Below are 18,598 nucleotides of genomic sequence, written 5' to 3' on the forward strand. Positions count from 1 at the left end.
TTTTAAGCACCACACTTAGGCTATTTCATGGCAGTCAGTTTTTATTGGTTTTTTATTGGTTAAGGAAGTCAGCGTGCCCAGAGAAATGATATATGATAATCTCCTTTAAAACATATTGTTTATGGAAAGAATTTAAAAAAAAATGCAGTCAAACCTCAAAGCAATACATGTTATTGGCCACTCTATGCTTGAGATAAATAAGCAAATTGCATTGGTCATGCTATGCTTGGGATAAAAAAGCAAATTTCATTGATCGTGCTATTTTATGGATAAAAAATAAGCAGATTTCATTGGTCACACAATGTTTCAATAAATACACAACTTTAATTGTCACACTATGCATTGGATGAATGTATGCAATTTTTTTTTGTCACACACTGCTTGTGATATAAGCAAACTGTATTGGTCACACACTGCTTGGGATATAAGCTAAATGTATTGGTCACACTATGCTTGGGATATAAGCAAAATGTATTGGCCACACTATGTTTGGGATATATGCAAAATGTATTGGCCACACTATGCTTGGGAAATAAGCAAAATGTATTGGTCACACTTTGCTTGGGAAATAAGCAAAATGTATTGGTCACACTATGCTTGTGATATAAACAAAATGTATTGGTCACACTATGCTTCGGATATAAGCAAAATATGTTGGTCAAACTATGCTTGGGATATAAGCAAAATGTATTGGTCACACTATGCTTGAGATATAAGCAAAATGTATTGGTCACACACTGCTTGGGATATAAGCAAAATGTATTGGTCACACACTGCTTGGAATCAAAAAGCCAGGTATGCTAATAGATAAATAAGCAAAATTACATGGTCACAAAATACTTTGATAAATTAGCAACATTCATTGGTTACTTTTTATGGTTGGGTTATAAATAAGCAAATTTCAGGAGTTGTGCTATGCTTAAGGATGTATACAAGTAATGATTATCTGATCACACTATTCTTCTGATAATTAGGCAACATTGATAGTAAAAATAAGCATAGGATGAATATGCAAATTTTATTAGTCATTTTATGCTTGAGACAAATATTCAAATTTGAATGGTCACATTGGGATTAATTATGCAAATTTTATTACTCGTATTATGCTTCAGATAAATATTCAAATTTGAATGGTCACTTTGGGATTAATTATGCAAATTTTATTATTCATATTATGCTTGAGATAAATATTCAAATTTGAATGGTCACATTGAGATGAATTACGCAAATTTGAATGGTCACATCTAGTTAAATAAATTAGCAAATCATTGGTCACACTCTGCTACTGATAAATTAGCAATTTTATAGATCATACTATGATTTGGTTAAATAAGAACACTTGATAGGTTAATTATGCTTTTGATAAATAAGAACACTTGTTTGGTCACATAATGCTTAGAATGCATAGGAACAGGTCATTGGTCAGACAAATGGAAGAATGAAAAATAACAGATCAATGCTCACACAAAAAGTAGAATAAATAAGAAAATTTCATGCTTCACAAAAATGGTAGAATGAATAAGATCAGCTCATGGTTCACACAAATGAAGGAAAAGATAAGAATAGCTAATTCATTACAGAGATGGTGGAATGAATAAGAATAAGAACAATTCATTGTTCACATTATTAATGGAATCTATGAGAACAACTGTGGTCATACAAAGGATAGAATTAATAAGACCGGTTCATTGGTTACACAGATGATGGAATGACAGAGAATAGATCATTTGTGCCACAAATGCTGGAATAAATTTAAACAGCTCATTTGTAACACAGAAGCAATAATAATAGCTCGTTGGAAACACAGATGGTCAAATTGGTCGTTTCAGAATTTTAAGCATCATGGGTAATTTCATTGTTCGTACCCCAAAATGAAAATAAATTCACATTATTGGTTAAATTTCCATTGTTTATGACATTTTAAACCAATCAGGGCGTTTTGGTGTACACTTTTGAAAATATTACCCAGGATGCATTAGATTCTGAAACGGCCAATTAATAAGACTCATTTATTGGTCACAAAAATAATGGAATAAATGAGAAAAGATCATTGGTAACACAAATAGTGGAATGGATAAGAACAAATAATTGGTCATACAGATGGTAGTATTAATAAGAGCAGGTCAATGTTCACACTAATCCTGAAATGTTTAAGAACATCTCATTGTTAACACACTATGATAGAATGAATACAAAATCTCATAGTTCACACAAATGGTAGAATGAATAAAACAGCTAATAGATCACATTAATCTTGGAATAAGTCAGAGCTCATTGGTCAAAAGAATGTTGGAATAGGCAAAGCTCATTGTTAACACACTATGGTTTGAATTATTAAGAACACTTCAACAGTCATGCTAATGTTGATCAGAAAATATAGTATAATTCATGTATGTCATATGATTAAAGCAAAATCTAAAGTACACCACTTTAAATTAAGATACACAAATAATACAGTTTGTGTATAAGTAATGAAGCCCTTTACCCTTTGTATACAGTCAGTGTATGGTACAAGTAACTTTTTTGTAATGATTCAATGTATTTTGCAATCTTTAATGATTATTTTTTGTAGAAAAATGTTGTGAATATAAATCTTCGTGAATATGTATAACTGGGATCTTACCTTAAATCAAAACATAACAAGAATATTGAAAATTAAAAAAAGAAATAAAATTGCACAGAAGTCAATAAGAATGCTTTAAACTTTAAAAAATAAAAGATAAAATAATTTAATATACAGTTTCCTCTACAATGATAAATATGGATTTTTAAACACATATGCAATTTTAACCTCTCCTTCCTCTCATAAAATCATGATATATTTTTTGTACTATTTTTAGATTATCTGCCATTTCTTTTGCTCTAGTCAAATTACCTAAATCTTCAAAGAAGTCAGTTAGCCTGTATATCTCAACTTTACAATTTGTAAAGTAAGACTCCATACTTTTCTTGTCACCAAGGTGATGTGAAACTTCCATTAATATTTTATAAGAATCGTATATAAAGGTATTCTGTGGCATTTGTTTAATGAAACCCTCTTTGCACTTTAAAGTTTCTACTAAATCAGTTTGTGCGACACTATATTGTCCCAGTCCAACATAAGCTTCGGCCAATCTTGTTTTTTCTTCCAATACACAAATATGATTTGGTGACGATTCTAGCCTCCCTTTCAATCCTCTATTAAAATATTTAATCGCATTATAAAAATCTTTTTTGTGTAAATAAACTAGTCCCATTGTATCATTGGAGAGATCACGGCAATCAGACAGGAAACCAGGGTACTTATTTACAATATCAAATGCTTCGTTTAAAATGTCAATACCTTCATCATGGCGACCAAGCTCAGACAAAGTACTGGCTACATTGTTCATTGATATGACTATTGCTTTGTCTGTTGCTTTTGTTTTTCTTTTAATATCAAGTCCTGCCTGATAATACTCCAAAGCTTTGGAATGATCTCCCCTTTGTTTGTATAAAATTCCCATATTATTGAAGCATGCTCCAATGGAAGGGTTTTCATCTGTGCCGTAAAGAGCTCTTCTCTTCTTCAGGACTTTCAAATGGTAAAACTCTCCTTCATCCAAAAATCCTGAAATGTTAAAATGTTTTTTTAATTTTCAAAATAATGAATCTCTAAAAGCCATGTCTTAACTCTAAAAGTCAAATATTAAACACTTTTATTGTATGATTGCTGCCATTGCAGTAACACAAGATTTAGGAGATAACTGTACTGTATTTTAAGCTTGGCCTTCGTAAAACGTAGATTTTACTGTCGCAAATTGAGTTTACCTAGCGACGCGGAGCGGAGATAGGTAAACGGATATTTGCGACAGTAAAATCAAGTTTTACAAAGGCCAAGCTTAAAATACAATACAGTTATCTCCATTCTAATGCCACATATTAAAATAAATGTCATTTAATAAATAGTTTGGCTTAAAAATGGCATAAATGAAAAAGTCCGCGAAACTGTTGCATTGTCTTTAGCATCTAAACAATGTGACGTCATGTGTTTACTCTGGATGTCAAACATGAATACTAAACATATTTTTACTTTTCGTACGCTTGAGAATGATTTCAATATAGACTAAAAGAAGATTTTGAGGCTCAAAATGTGAATATCTTGTTTATATTTTGAGAAATTACATATCCCAGAATTCAAAATGGTGGCTTTCTTAGTTACGGACTGGTAGAATGTGGAATCTAACCCCTCAAAATATGTATCAACGTCCAATGAAAATTATCGTTACAAACTAATTGCATTAGAATTCTGTTTAATCATATTCAGCCTTATCCCAATCCAGATCAAACCAAATCTAAAATTGTTTTTTGCTACTTCTAAAGCACACATCATTTCGAAGAAAGACCAAAGACAGCCCCATAGAAAATATCAATGGAATTCCAGTGAAATACCAGTTGAATCCACTGTAATTCCACTGGTTTGCAGTGACCCATTGGAATTCCACTGGTTAATCATATAAAACTAAAAATTCCAGTGGAATTTGATTGGTGATTCCTCTGAAATGACATTTGAAAATTTTACCACTGCAATTCCAGTGGAATAATGATATTGGAAAATTTTACCACTGTAATTCCACTGGAATACATTGTTGGGTTGCATGATCTAGGTTGGCTAAAATAATGTGTCAGGAAGGATGACATGTCTTCATGCAGCCTATTACCTTACAAACCTGCAAGTTAAAATTCAGACTCAGCATAATGGTACAGTTTAAAGTAAGGTTCATATTCATATCTCAATAACAGTTTCTTGTCCATATATGCATGTGATATTTGCCACTGTACATTAAGAAACGATGTTTAACATTATCATTAACTATATCATAAAATGGGCTTTGCTGATTGTTGAAAGATGTATTGTATGCATGGTGACCTATAGCTGTTAATTTCTGTTGTCATTTTTAGAGAGTTGCCTCATTGGCAATCATGCCACATCTTCTTTTTTATAATCAATGGCCTTAACAGATTTGACCATCTGCAATTCAATAAATTAATTAAATCCTCACCTGCAAATGTGTTAAAGAGAGCCAGACACTGTAAAGTTTGTAGAATTAGTTCTTCATTCTCCATACCAAGTTCTGTTTCATATTGAAAAGCTTTCTTCAGGGTACTGTAAACAAAATTATTCCAATAAATTACTATAGTACTGTGGATTCATTTATTTTTGTGGGTACCATTTTTAGTGGATTAAGGAAAACTTACATATTCATGGATATTAAATTTCATGGTTTTGACAAAGTCTGCATGCGTCTACATAAAATTTGTCATCGTTGAACATTTAATTTCTTGATTCCCCTGTACCAAGGGAATCCACGAAAGTTGGTATCCCACGAATAATAATGAAACCACAGTATGCATACATGTATATTACTATCAAAAGGCATTATAAGTTTTTTCTATTGACGAAGTAAAATATTAGGTAAAAACTTTCAAATTATAAAAATGCATCAAAACTCCTATATATTAAATTTTTAAGATAATGCCATCACAAAAAGGCAGGGAATAAAAGCCTACTAACTACCTTGAATCATGACCAATCCAACGTATTGAATTGAGGTCTACTATAAAGGTATTGTTTATTTTCCAGTAATGTAAAGGATACATGGACCTTTAAAGTAACTTTTTTTCCCAACTTATATCTAAGATTGTCTCTAATGCTAATTGAATGTAATGGGGTTTTAATTTAGAAATGACAGTATTATTATTAAATTTCAAGTTTTAAGTATGTCACATTTTCTTTAAATCAAACCTATATTGAAGTTTAAAGTTACCTCAGTGCATCTGCTGATTTCCCCTGACATCCAAGATTCCATCCCAGACCCTGGTGAGCTCTTATCTTCATCAAACAGGTAGACACATTATACTTAGCCATCACAGATATGGAATAATTGTAACTTTTTTCTCCTTCAAGAAAATCTCCCTATAAAAGAATCATATATTAAGAAAATAAGTAGGTTTGCAGTAAATTTATCTAACTTATGAAATCCCCAAAAAGGTTCAGCCATTCATGACACAAAAGATTTTAAATGTTAGTAGCTGATGAAAAACATAGGTTATTTATCAATTATTTACTTTATTTTCTTAAGCTTGTTACTGATATTTTTATCAGATATTCTAAGATGTGACTATTTATAAAAATAATTAATGAAAGATAAAGGGCTACTAAACCAACACCTCCTATGTTTTGTGCTGGTAGATTTCCCTTAAGTAGATACCATCGGGGGGGGGGATAGGACCTTTATCATGACTCCAGGATAGGGTGTTTTTAAGGTCAGGATTTCAGGATTGACCCTTTCAGGATCTCGAAATTCTTTTTTTTGAATTTTGGGATGTCTGGATTTAAATTTATTTAAATCATGGACCTCAGGATTTGGTGTTTTAAGCCCAGGATTTAGGGATCAGGACCAATCCAACCCCCCAACCCCCATACCAGTATTACCAGATGGTATACAGGGAAGTCATCAGATAATTTAGAAGACATTTTTTTTTTGCATGTGTACAAAACAGCAACCATATGACACAAATAGATATTATAATATCTAGAAGAAATTTTGATGGCATCAAACAGTATTCCATAATATGCATTATGTCAATCTCTAAACACGCTAAACAGTCTCAAGTTAAAAATTAATCAAGCAGAAATTATAAAAGATCTGCTATCAATACCTAATTCTTTAAATTTCCAAAATCAAGGCATGATTTAAGGCCATTATTAAAGAGGTTCCTGACTCTAAATCAATGATCATCTGAGACTAACCTTTAGATTAGTAAGAACACTACCATAGGTCACACTGACAAATGCCTCATCTAATTCTTCTTTATTACTTCTGGTTAATTGTAGAACTTTCTCTATGAAGGTAAAGGTATCCACTGTAGAAATGAATGAACTATTTTATATGTATTATAAAGAAAAACATACTTGATATAAAAATAAGAAGATGTGGTATGATTGCCAATGAGACAACCTTCAAATGGTATTGAAGTTAACACTAAAATGTCTGTTAACAAAACTAATTACTGACTAAAATTGGAAAACAATATTAACTGCTTGTATGAAAGTGTTTGAAACACAAGCAGAAACATTTTTTTTTTAAATGTCAGTAAAATGGGAACCAATTATTATTATACTTAATTGTTACTTGTATATTCTGTGAAAGTAAATGCATATTATATGTATATGTGTGCTTTATAGATACTTTACATGGTAGAATAAGTCAAGCAAAATGTGTACTGTTAATAAAAAAAATAATCTAATTAAACTGCTGAGGTTTGATCTTCTCATTCCAAAAGGGTGACACAACTTAACTTTGTACTGAATAAGACTGAAATACAGGGGCAGACCAGCCATTTTCAAAATGGGGTTCCCAATCCGAAATACAATAGGTGGGGGTTCCATCAATATGTTCCAATTCAAATACATTGATCGTCGAAAAAAAATGGAAGGTTCCAACCCCATGAACCCTCACCCTGGATCCGTCACTGCTGAAATACTTAAATCGTGATAAATCCCATTGAACCTCCTGTTATAGATTTTTTTATTTCAGTCCTTTAAAACAACAACTGTTAAAACTTCTTCAATTTAAAGGTTTAATAATGAGAAAGAATAAGACATCACTTGATATCAAGTAAAGTTATCAAATTTCAATATAAAATACAAGTGTGAGTGTTTGAACATTATTGAAAAATCATTGCCATGGAGGAAATCCACATTGCTGATTATACCTTTGAACATCATCCATGACAAAAAAACAGCCACTGGAAATGTCCCAATATTGTTTCATGCTGGATAAGCCTATCAACTTAACACAATTTTTGTATTCCACTTTTGTATTAAACTCCATGTAGCTGTTTGATACAGGAAATATCTTTTCATGCAAGAAATAGATAACAGGCCAAAACTAATAGAGAATAAAATATATTTCAAAGTCAATTTCAGAGGCAATCAAGATGCACAATCTGAAAATTTTGAATTGTTAAACTATTTATAAGCACACAACATAACGATTAAATGTTTAAGGTGGTACCCAACACTTTAACTCAAATTAATTTGGCTTGTTTAATCTTCTTAAAATTTGGAAAAAGTATCTTTTTGAACCAACCGTTTTATCAGAAAAATTACACTGGTTATATAGCAGTTTGACAAAAACTTATTTTGATCTCTGAAAAGCTTAATTTTCCCTTAACAACACAACGTTACTTAAACATTTAGCTGATTTTACAGAGTTATCTCCCTGTAGTGTTAGGTACCACCTTAAAGCAAGTCAATACAAAAGCAAAACATAAATATTGCTTAAAACAAAATGTTAATTTTTCTTGCATGTAATTGACATATATGTGCAAGAAAAACTTAAGACACTGAAAATAAGTATTAAATTGTAACTCAGTGGTACATTGTATATATATGTGTATACATCTTAGTTTAAAGCTTTTCACAACATTGTTATTGCAATTTGTACTTACACAAGGACTTGTTGTCTGTAATGAATTGCTTATAATCTTGAACTTTATCCATATAAAAATGAGATGTTGTATGATTGCTTATGAGAAAAATATCAACCAAAGTTAAATTAAAGTTGTAGTAAGCAATTATGGCCATTGTACAGCCTTTAATTCAACATTGAGAAAATCCCATTTTCGCAATTTGGTTAGAATCTTTAATAAACTGCAGAAGATGGACAGCAACACACACAACCAAGTCACAGTGATATATATTTTGATCTTTATACTTTAAAAAGACTTTTATAGAAACAAAATTCCTAAGGGTTCTGCCGAACCCAGTGTCTCGCCTTCTTTTGCTGTTAATCTCAGGCTCAACAAAAAATTAGGGAAAAAAACATTAAAATATTCCTCTCAATACTATCTTTTGATTGTAAGAAGCTTCTGTCCAAGTTTGGTAAAAAATTCAGGATAATTTATGAATCTAATGTTTTAAAAACTTTAACAGCAGACTGTATGTAATATTAAATGGATGAAAAGTTAAGTCCATGTATGAGTAAAATACGAGAAAACAGGTACAAAAGTTTAACAAAATTACCTTCTACTAGAAGAAAGTTAATAAAATTTCAAAAACTTTAATCACAGAGTGAATATTTGTGGAAAATGCTGACGCAATGTAGGATGGCTATGTCTTGCAAAAGTCAAAGGCTCAACAAAAATACCGTACATCTGAACATTGTTAACTGACTCAGGTAGGCAAGGAAAACAACATACACATATTATAATAAAACTCATGAAAGATACAAGGCTTATAATTATATATGCCAGTCACTATGTCAAACAAGTTTCGTCAACAAATAACTCATCAGTGAAATTTGAATCGAAAGTTAAGAGACCACATTAAGTTCAAAGATGACACAAAATCTGAAATCATATAAGATAATAAATTTCTTAAAAATTCAAATGATAAAACTAAATCTACCAACCTCCAACAAATCTAGTCATAGTAGGGAAGGCTGTTGTGGCCAGATCTACATATACTGGGTAAGTGTCCTCAGTGGTGTACATTACATCTGTCATCAGCTTTTGAAAGTTCTGCTGTTCCATATTATACATACTCAGGGCCTCTGCATACTGTGAAGTCTCCATCTTATCACAAATGTCATGCATAAGCTCAGCAAACATTTTGCAGTATCTTTTCCTTATTTCTGAAAAATCATCACTTTTTAACCTACATGTATAGATTTTCCGAATTCTGACTACAATTTCAGAATTCTGAATATAGGTTTTCAGAATTCTGACTAGGTTTCAAGATTCTGTATTGCTTATATAGTCTCTACATATATTGATTCACTTTGAATATTGAACAACTTTGTTTTTAAAAGGGAACCCCATAATAACTAAGTTCAAACATTGTTTAACTATGTACAACGTTAAATCCCTTAATAAATTATATTTTTAATCTAAAGCAGCCTTTGGATAATTTAGATTTTGTTTTATGAATTTGGCTTATTTTTTTAAGAGGTGATGGATGTAGAAAATACAAAATTTGTCTTTGATAAAATTCATATACAAAAAAATACATAAAAATTAATTACTACCTCTTCAAATAATAATGAAATTTAAAGAGTCCTCCAAGGAAGATGTGTGTTGCCTCTGTCCCCATATACATATGCAGAAGTAGCTATAACCATAACATAGTTTAGCATTGGAAAGTAAAAAAAAAAACCATCCAATTAAAAACTAAAATAGCAGGTGCAGAATGTTTGGTTAAACTGTGAGAAAAACTATAACTTCTTACGAAGTAGTTCAATTTTTTGAAGCCATTACTCTTATCATGCATATATAAAGGGGATATATAGATGGATGTTGGCACAGTGAAATCTCTCACTCACTAACAATTCATTAAAAAAAGATAACAGCTTGCATTAATATTTCAGAGGAGCATGCATACCTGGTAGATTTTGTATTTTCAAGAACTCTGAAATACAGTCTCTCAATATACCATGTATATCAAATCTCTTTGTAGGTTTGTCATACTGTACCACATGGCGTTGTACAATAGGAATCAGTGTTTCTGTCATGGTAATGTCGTCACTCTCCTCATCTGAAATGATTAATTACAGTTTTAATATATAATGTCAAATCCATAGGGAATTACAGGTTTAGCAACCCCCTCTCTTTGGATTTCATTTTTTATCTTGTAAATTCTATGAAAATTAAGCTGGTCATCATCCCTCTTTTCTAGGTGTAAAACCTCTAGGTTTAATGCCAACAAATGCTGTTTTTTTTCTCAAGCAGATAAAAATAATATTTTAGCTATACATTGTGTAATTGAACAACGGTAGTATTTGTTACACTTTAAGGAGGCTCGAGGGTACAAAAATTTAGCAAATTTTATTTATTTCTGCATTAGTTGTTACTTTAGCATATGGTACAAAAATCAACCAAAAAAAATTGTTTGGCCCCTGATGTATATATCATTGAAAAAGCTCCAAATTATCTCTATTGGGTCATTTTTGCATTAAAATTGAAATATTTTTTTAATCATCAATAAGCTATATTTTTTTTTAAATTAAAAAAAAAAGCTGTACTTAACCTAAACTAAAAATTATTGTAAAATTTAAGTGATTTCTGTAATTTAGTCCTTTATTGTTTCAATATGTTTTAAAGCTGTTTTTAGTCAAATTTTGTCTCATGTAAATTACTATTTATATATATCTTTCAAAGAACTTTAAATAAACACTTACCCTAATCAAGAAACAAAATTTGAACAGCTTTAAAATGTTGCTCAGTAAACCTCAACCTACCCAACAACCTTGCTGCCTGTTGTGCAGAGAATGTCCCTGGAATGTAACTGAGTATTCCAAGCTTCTCTTTTAGTATTGTGGATAATCTGTTTAAGAACTGTCTGTACATTGGAGCTAAAATTAAAAAAAATATATATAATATTGAATAAAATTAGTTAAACTAATTAAGGTATATAACATGTATAAAAGCAAGTTACTTCATCTGGGCAATAGGGATTTTAATATCTAACATATATGTGTTAAATTGATTTTTTTTCTAAGATTCTGTGCCATTCAGAGTTTCACATATTGTGGCGTCAAGTGTCTTTTGGTGTTGTTTTTCATAGCATTGTTATTAAGTTTACTGTCACATTGAAGTTGAGCACAATATCTTAACTAGTATGATCTAGTATATACCACCTACAGTAAAATTTTGTTTTAATCATAAAAACATTTCAAGGATTCAAAATTCATTAAATTCTATCCAAATATTTCTCTACTCACCAATTCTCTCTTGGATTGGATATAAATCTTGACTAAGAACTTTCAGACGACACTTGTTCAGTAGTTCCACCATATCACATGGCTCCAACAACCCATCATTCTGCTCTAGCTCAGAACCAGTCAACAACAAAGCAAGAGGAAGACCCTCACAAAGCTCTACTATTTTATCAAGGTAAATTCCAAAGTCAACAGATGGGGCTGACATATGCAATAACTCTCTTGATTCCTGCATTGACAGGGGAAGTAACTCAACATACTGGTATACATCACCATGGCAAAAGTCATGACCTTGCAAATGAGAAGTTGATGTTATTAACACTTTGACCTTTGCACTTTGATCTGAGATATCTTTTATGAGATTAATAAAATCAGGATTGAAATCGGAATCAATTGCATCCTCAGCATTGTCGAATATGATGAAAAATGTTCTGTTTGTTTTTGAAAGATAAGTTAAAATGGCCTGGTAGAGTTCATCATCATCTCCATCTATAGATTGATGTATTTCACATTTTTCAAATAAATTGAGAAAAATTTGTCTGAGTGACTGAAGATTTCTGAGATCCACCCATGCAGCTGTGTAATCATTGTCATTGAAGTGTTTTGATATAAAATGTAATAACTGTTTCACAAATCGTGATTTGCCTATAGATCTCATCCCATACACTCCGACACATCTTAAATCCTGCCATCTTTCTATCAAAGCTTCAAAATGTGCTCTTCTGCCAACAAAAGGACATTCCAATTCCATTGGTGAATACAAGTTTACTCAACCAAGTCATCTGATAACAATCTTCCAATGTTTTGTTCGTATCATTTTAATGGTCAATATTTTTCAACAGTGACCACCTGGAAAAAATATGCAAGATCATAATTATAGATTAAATTTCGGAAACATGTTGAAATAGGGGCCAATAAATGCCATTAACAGTCATATATGTAAGTTTGGTGACATAATGAAACCTGCAGTTGTAAAAGATCATTTACATATATATATATGTTACAGTGAATTTGTATAATCAGGGATTATGTAGAATCCCTGATTTTTCAGGGAATATGTAGAATCACTAAAATCATTAGTAATTATATATAATCCCTGAAAATGACCAGTGATTTTACATAATCACTGAACATTGTAATAATTATTCTACAAATTCCCTTATATGATTTCAGGGATTATGAATAATTTAATGGTCTTTTGTTTGATAAACAAAATTAATATAGACAAATTATAATTTTTAGTTTCTTTCATTTTCCTTGCCAGATGAAATAATTTGCTTTTAAACACAGACATGACAGAGGATGATCTAAAAGTTAAAACCAACACAAGGTTTCGAGATATAGTTGAAGACTTCAAAATTAATAATATTAACCTTCCCTTTATAACGATAGCTTTACATGTATTGTTTGTTTATTAGAAAAGCCAGCATCAAATGGATATGCATGCTCTATTTGTAAATCCACAAGCATGCTATTTGTGATACATGTAAAGCAAATGGTGAAGTAGATTATGGAACAACTGTTTTGTGTGGGTTTTTTTTGTTCAAAGAACAATTTGCAAGAAATTCAAACTGTGACAAAGTATAGAAAAAACAGACAGAACTTGGGATTGACAAATTGAACAAACTTTGAGAGGAAGCTTGCATATTTTCATAGCAATTCGACAGGATAAAAAAGAAAAGGGAAACCCAAAAAAACATAATATCCATTGCTAAAAAAAGTCTGAAGAAGGATATTTCCTGCCCATAAAACAATGGTATCTTTCTTGCTCGAACCAGTTCAAGGTTGCAAATTCCTATTTATTCATTTTTTTTTATTTTTTGGGGGTGGGGGTGGGGGGGGGGGGGGTGTACCTTCGGATGTTTTTATTGAACTTTTTATTTCTCTTAGGCGTGGTGTTAATCTGATTTGATATGTGCAGGAAAAGGATTTTTGAAATGTGGATATTGTGGTAAAAACAGATGTGAAGCATATAATTTTAATATATTGTGTTTAACATTTTAATATAGTGTGCCTAACTACTTTTAAAAAAAATTGGTTTATCATTTTGATATATTGTGCTTAACATTTCACAATTTTTGTTACTTTATTATGATGTTTATGTGATTTTATAGAATAAATTATTGTACTTTTATTCATTTTCTTTAAAAATAAAAATATTTCTTCATTTCAGTTATTATGTAGAATCCCTGACATTTTTTCTAGTGAATTTACATAATCCCTAAAAATTTCAGAGATTCTACATAATCACTAAACTAGCCAGGGATTCTACATAATCCCTGAAAATTTCAGGGATTCTACATAATCACTGATTATACAAATTCACTGTAACATATATATGGCTTAAAATGATTTGCAGTTGTAGATTCAAGAAGATCTTCACTAACAGTTTACTTTCATTAAAGCTTAGAATAAAGGTCATTGTGACGGTCTATGATGGTCTTTGCAAAAATAAATGCTATCATCCGACAATATTCTAAAAGTTTCTCAGCATCATGAATTTTACCCTAACCTGAAAGTAATTGCAACAGAAAATTTTTGAGTTTTTATATTTAGCATTATACCCCAAATATACACAGAAAAAAATCCCATAAAATCTAACTAAAGGAAGACTAAAAAAATCACCATTTATATTCCTATGGAAATTTGATTGAAAAGGGAGATAACTCTTGTAAAAAAGGCAAAAATATCAATAAAAATTAATACAAAATTATAACTTTACCGCTTCTATTCATCAGAATGTATTGATTCTTGATTTTTTAGCAGTCTTTAGAGTATAACAAACAACTCTAAAGGTGTTTTTATATCTTTTATCAAGCTATAAATCTAAATTTTGTAATTCATTAGTTGACCATTTATTGAATATTTCAACATGTCAAGGTAAAGAATCTCAAAGGAGTAGGGGCATTAAGGCCTAGTTTTGGCCCAAGAAAATAAAATGTTTAATAACCATTTCAAATTGACACATAATGTTTAGAAATGCATAGGGTCAAGAAATATAAATTAAAAACAGAAAGGTTTTTATCTGATGACGTCACACTTATGTCATAATGTGTATTGTTTTCACAAAAATACTAAAAAATACAGAATTTATGCAGTTTTCCATCATTATTTCATTTGAGGAAACATCCTGCGCAGCCAAGAAACAACAAAATAATTTAACTGAAGCTTTATTATAACTATTGGCATAATCTCACCAAATATTAAGTTGTTTCTTGGGTGCACACATACTTTTTCTATCTAAAATATACTTAAAATTTGATGAAAAAACAAGGAAAATCACGAAATTTAACAAAATATGCAAATAAGGTCATGATTCGTTGCCATTGTTACTTGTTCGATGTCAAATTTGTTTTGTTTTTCTTATTACCTTATACCTTAGTCAAGTTTTTAGTAATTTAAAAATATGTATGATAACTTTTGAATTTGCAATAAATTTTGGGCCAAATAAGGGCCTTATTGCCCCTTCTCCTTTAATGAAAATAATTAAGCATGTATTCTTTTTTTTGTGGTTTAAAGTTTCTATAGATAAGTAAGTTGCTGAAAATATATAATATACAGATATAATTTAGTCAAATACAAACTTATAACCCCATCAAAGTATTATACTTTCCAAAAATTTCAAGACAAACAACCAAAAACTGACCCAAAAAGACTCATTTTTGCAAGAGTTATCTCCCCTTTCAATATAAATTTCCATAGGATATTGAAAATGCTCATTTTGAGTTTTCCTCAAGTTAGATTTTATGGGACTTTTTTCTGTGTATATAAAGGGCATAATGCTATTGATAAGAACTAAAACATTTTCTGTTGCAATTAGTTTGAGGTTAAATCTTAGTTTGACTGGACTATGTGTACATTCACAAAACTTTTCTTGCACTGATTTATCATATGTTTATTATATCAAAACTATTTAAGACAAATCCTTGGTTATTTAGTATGATTCCTGAATTTGCAAAGTTCAAACAGTCTTTTATACACAGTGCAATGCATCATGGTTACTGGAGTGAATTGTCTATTTTGTTTGAGATATAATGCTCAACATTAAGTTTTTGTTGGGACCCGGAGTGTATAATGCAACGTTTTTGTCTGCTTTTTTTCTTAATGTCTAATATAACATATATAAAATTGAGAATGGAAATGGGGAATATATCAAAGAGACAACAACCCGACCATAGAAAAAACAACAGCAGAAGGTCACAACAGGTTTTCAATGTAAAGAGAAATTCCCGCACCCAGAGGCGTCCTTCAGCTGGCCCCTAAACAAATATATACTAGTTCAGTGATAATGAACGCCATACTAATTTCCAAATTGTACACAAGAAACTAAAACTGAAATAATACAAGATTAACAAAGACCAGAGGCTCCTGACTTGGGACAGGCGCAAAAATGTGGCGGGGTTAAACATGTTTACGAGATCTCAACCCTCCCCCTATACCTCTAGCCAATGCAGAAAAGTAAACGCACAACAATATGTACATTTAAAATTCAATTCAAGAGAAATCTGAGTCTGATGTCAGAAGATGTAACGAAAGCAAATAAACAAAATGACAATTATACATAAATAACAACAGACTACTAGCAGTTAACTGACATGCCAGCTCCAGACTTCAATTAAACTGATTGAAAGATTATGATTTCATCATATGAATATCAGGCACAATCCTTTCTGTTAGGTGTTTAGTATCATACCATCATAACATATATGAGAAGAACATAACCCGTGATGCCAACAACTGGTTTTTGAATAAATGTGTTTAGTTCCGATGCAAAGACCCTATAAGTGAATCAATATAAACGCTAAAATATACAATCTTAAATGACCTGACAACAGTATCGTAACTATATCCAGGGGTTTAGCTAGAAAGAAACTATGTGGAAGCATGACTGCCGAGCGAGCGTGGCCAAAAAAATTTGGGACCCTATTATGCAGAAAAATGTTCTTTTTCTGTTTTCAGTCATAGGATGGTCAAAAGAGGAGCTATATATAGATAAAAATTTATGAATGTAAAACTATTAATAAATCTTCTGAATATCAGTAGTAATACATAAACAACACATATTTGAGATACAGAATTTACTCAAAATTGTCCAAAATCTGCTCTTCGGGTCTGGGCAGAAACAAACTTCTCTATTACTTTGTCGACATTCTCACTGAAATCCCGATGAATATGCAGTAATGCTATGTAAATGTCGTTGTTTATTGTTGATCGTACATTTGTTTTCAATTACGTACGTAGTACCGTGACTGATAGATCTCAGGGCCATCATGGCATGGTAGCACTTGCGAGATGTACTTGTTCGGCATCGAGCGAACTCCAAATTGAATTCTTCAAAATTACATGCCAGAGGTCAGTTTCGTATGTCTGAAGATTTGTTCGTTTGTGTTATTTCCTACAAAACAATGAAGCATATACAGCGCAAGAGGCGATTTTCTGATAACTTGACGCGACTCCACTTTCCAGTTCCCTTATCATATGGTCTATGAACGCAAAAAGTAATTAGACTTTCCAATACTGTTTTGGCATGGTTGCAGCACGGTTGCAGGATCATCATGATGATTGGCTCTGGTAGTCTGTCAACCACATCACCTCGGCATATTTTCAACGATATCGAAGGGATCGGATAATTCTATTGTCGATTGGTACATCTCATTCTAAACTGCAAACTGATGAACTGTTCACTGTAAAATGTGCCCCAAAACTACATATCTTAGCTGAGTATTTCAAATTCAAATCTTGTAAAAGATACAAGTTACTTTCCGATATTGTTATAATCTCAAAAAAAAAAATATTTTGAAACCAAATGTCGTTATTTAATGATATTTCATCAATTAAAAAAAAGGACAACATAGGTGTTTCCTTTAACATTCAATAAAAAAACCCATATATTTTGCATGCCGAATCAATGTGCACGCAACTGCGGAGCTACTACTAGTATCTTTTTCTGCATGAACAGCTTCTTCAACACTTGTATCTAGGTTACGTCAAACTAATATCTAGGATAGACGGAAAAGACATCAACGCTAACAGTCTCCATGCATCACGCTGTCTGATTCCACTGGTTTTTTTTGTTTTTTTTTGTGACAACAACGTGGATGCACGTGCTGTCGTGCCTCCGGGTAGCTACACCCCTGATATCCCTTTTTTATAAGTCTATTTAAAGGTTTTGTTAGTTTCTGCAGTGAATACCGACATTTTTGTGCTTTATAAAGAATATTTCCACAAAAAATTGGATGTGAAATACCTAAACGTATAAAAAGTCTGCATGTTGAGCTATATTTACGAATGATGTCCTTATACGATAAAATTTAGTAAATGTTTTGACTAGTTTGTGATATCAAAAACCCTGGTGTAATAATTTTTCAGTTATACATAAATTTCTCTCATTAAAATCTAAAACATTGTTACATACACAAGCGAATCGTACAAGTTGAGATATATAAACACCATATATTTTCTATTTATTATGTATCTGTTGATTTGTCAGTCAAAACGGTAAAATATAGAAAATGCCTATTTGCAAAATTTACAAAGACATTAATCAGTGAACTCAATTTATTATTGGTCAACTTAATCATGTTAATTTCTTAATAAAAAAAATCTTTTGAATGAGCTTCAAATTTCAATTGAAAATTTTATGCAAATATTTAGAGTACTAATTTACCAATTTTACATGTCATATGTAAAGTGAATAAGCAGAACATTGAGTCATTGATTTAACCAGGTTGTTGACACTTTCAGGAAGAAAATAATGACCATGTTGACCAGGTTTTACTTTCATATTTTCCTTCTTTCGTTTTATTTTTATCAAACTTTCTACTTTCGTTTCGTCTATGGTCTTCCCTAGTTATGTT

At 31.1% G+C, this 18,598-nt stretch overlaps 1 protein-coding gene across 2 annotated transcripts; it reads right to left on the bottom strand.

Moving 5' to 3' along the window:
- Positions 1 to 637: 637 nt before the first annotated feature.
- LOC134687314 (uncharacterized) lies at positions 638 to 18,568 on the bottom strand. 2 transcript variants are annotated; one of them, XM_063547502.1, is made up of 10 exons: positions 18,409 to 18,568; positions 11,745 to 12,590; positions 11,262 to 11,375; positions 10,406 to 10,558; positions 9,438 to 9,659; positions 8,476 to 8,490; positions 6,773 to 6,885; positions 5,787 to 5,935; positions 5,022 to 5,125; positions 638 to 3,589 (listed from the first exon to the last, which is right to left on the bottom strand). In XM_063547502.1, exons 2-10 carry the CDS (start codon positions 12,490 to 12,492, stop codon positions 2,787 to 2,789), a joined length of 2,421 nt encoding a protein of 806 aa, XP_063403572.1. In that variant the 5' UTR covers positions 12,493 to 12,590; positions 18,409 to 18,568; the 3' UTR covers positions 638 to 2,786. The 2 variants fall into 2 exon arrangements, with proteins under 2 accessions (XP_063403572.1, XP_063403573.1); XM_063547503.1 differs by lacking the exon at positions 8,476 to 8,490 and having other exon boundaries at positions 639 to 3,589.
- Between the last annotated feature and the right edge of the window lie 30 nt (positions 18,569 to 18,598).

The sequence above is a fragment of the Mytilus trossulus genome, chromosome 10, assembly GCF_036588685.1.
Source record: "Mytilus trossulus isolate FHL-02 chromosome 10, PNRI_Mtr1.1.1.hap1, whole genome shotgun sequence".
In the NCBI taxonomy this organism is placed as follows: Eukaryota; Metazoa; Mollusca; class Bivalvia; order Mytilida; family Mytilidae; genus Mytilus; species Mytilus trossulus.

Bases quoted from the DNA above. Each gene is read 5' to 3' on its own strand.
- LOC134687314 (XM_063547502.1), bottom strand. From the start codon at position 12,492: ATGGAATTGGAATGTCCTTTTGTTGGCAGAAGAGCACATTTTGAAGCT. The intron at 10,559-11,261 runs GTAGGTTGAGGT...TAATCATTTCAG, and splicing joins ACAGGCAGCAAGGTTGTTGG to ATGAGGAGAGTGACGACATT. The intron at 5,936-6,772 runs GTTAGTCTCAGA...ATTCTTTTATAG, and splicing joins GTGTTCTTACTAATCTAAAG to GGAGATTTTCTTGAAGGAGA.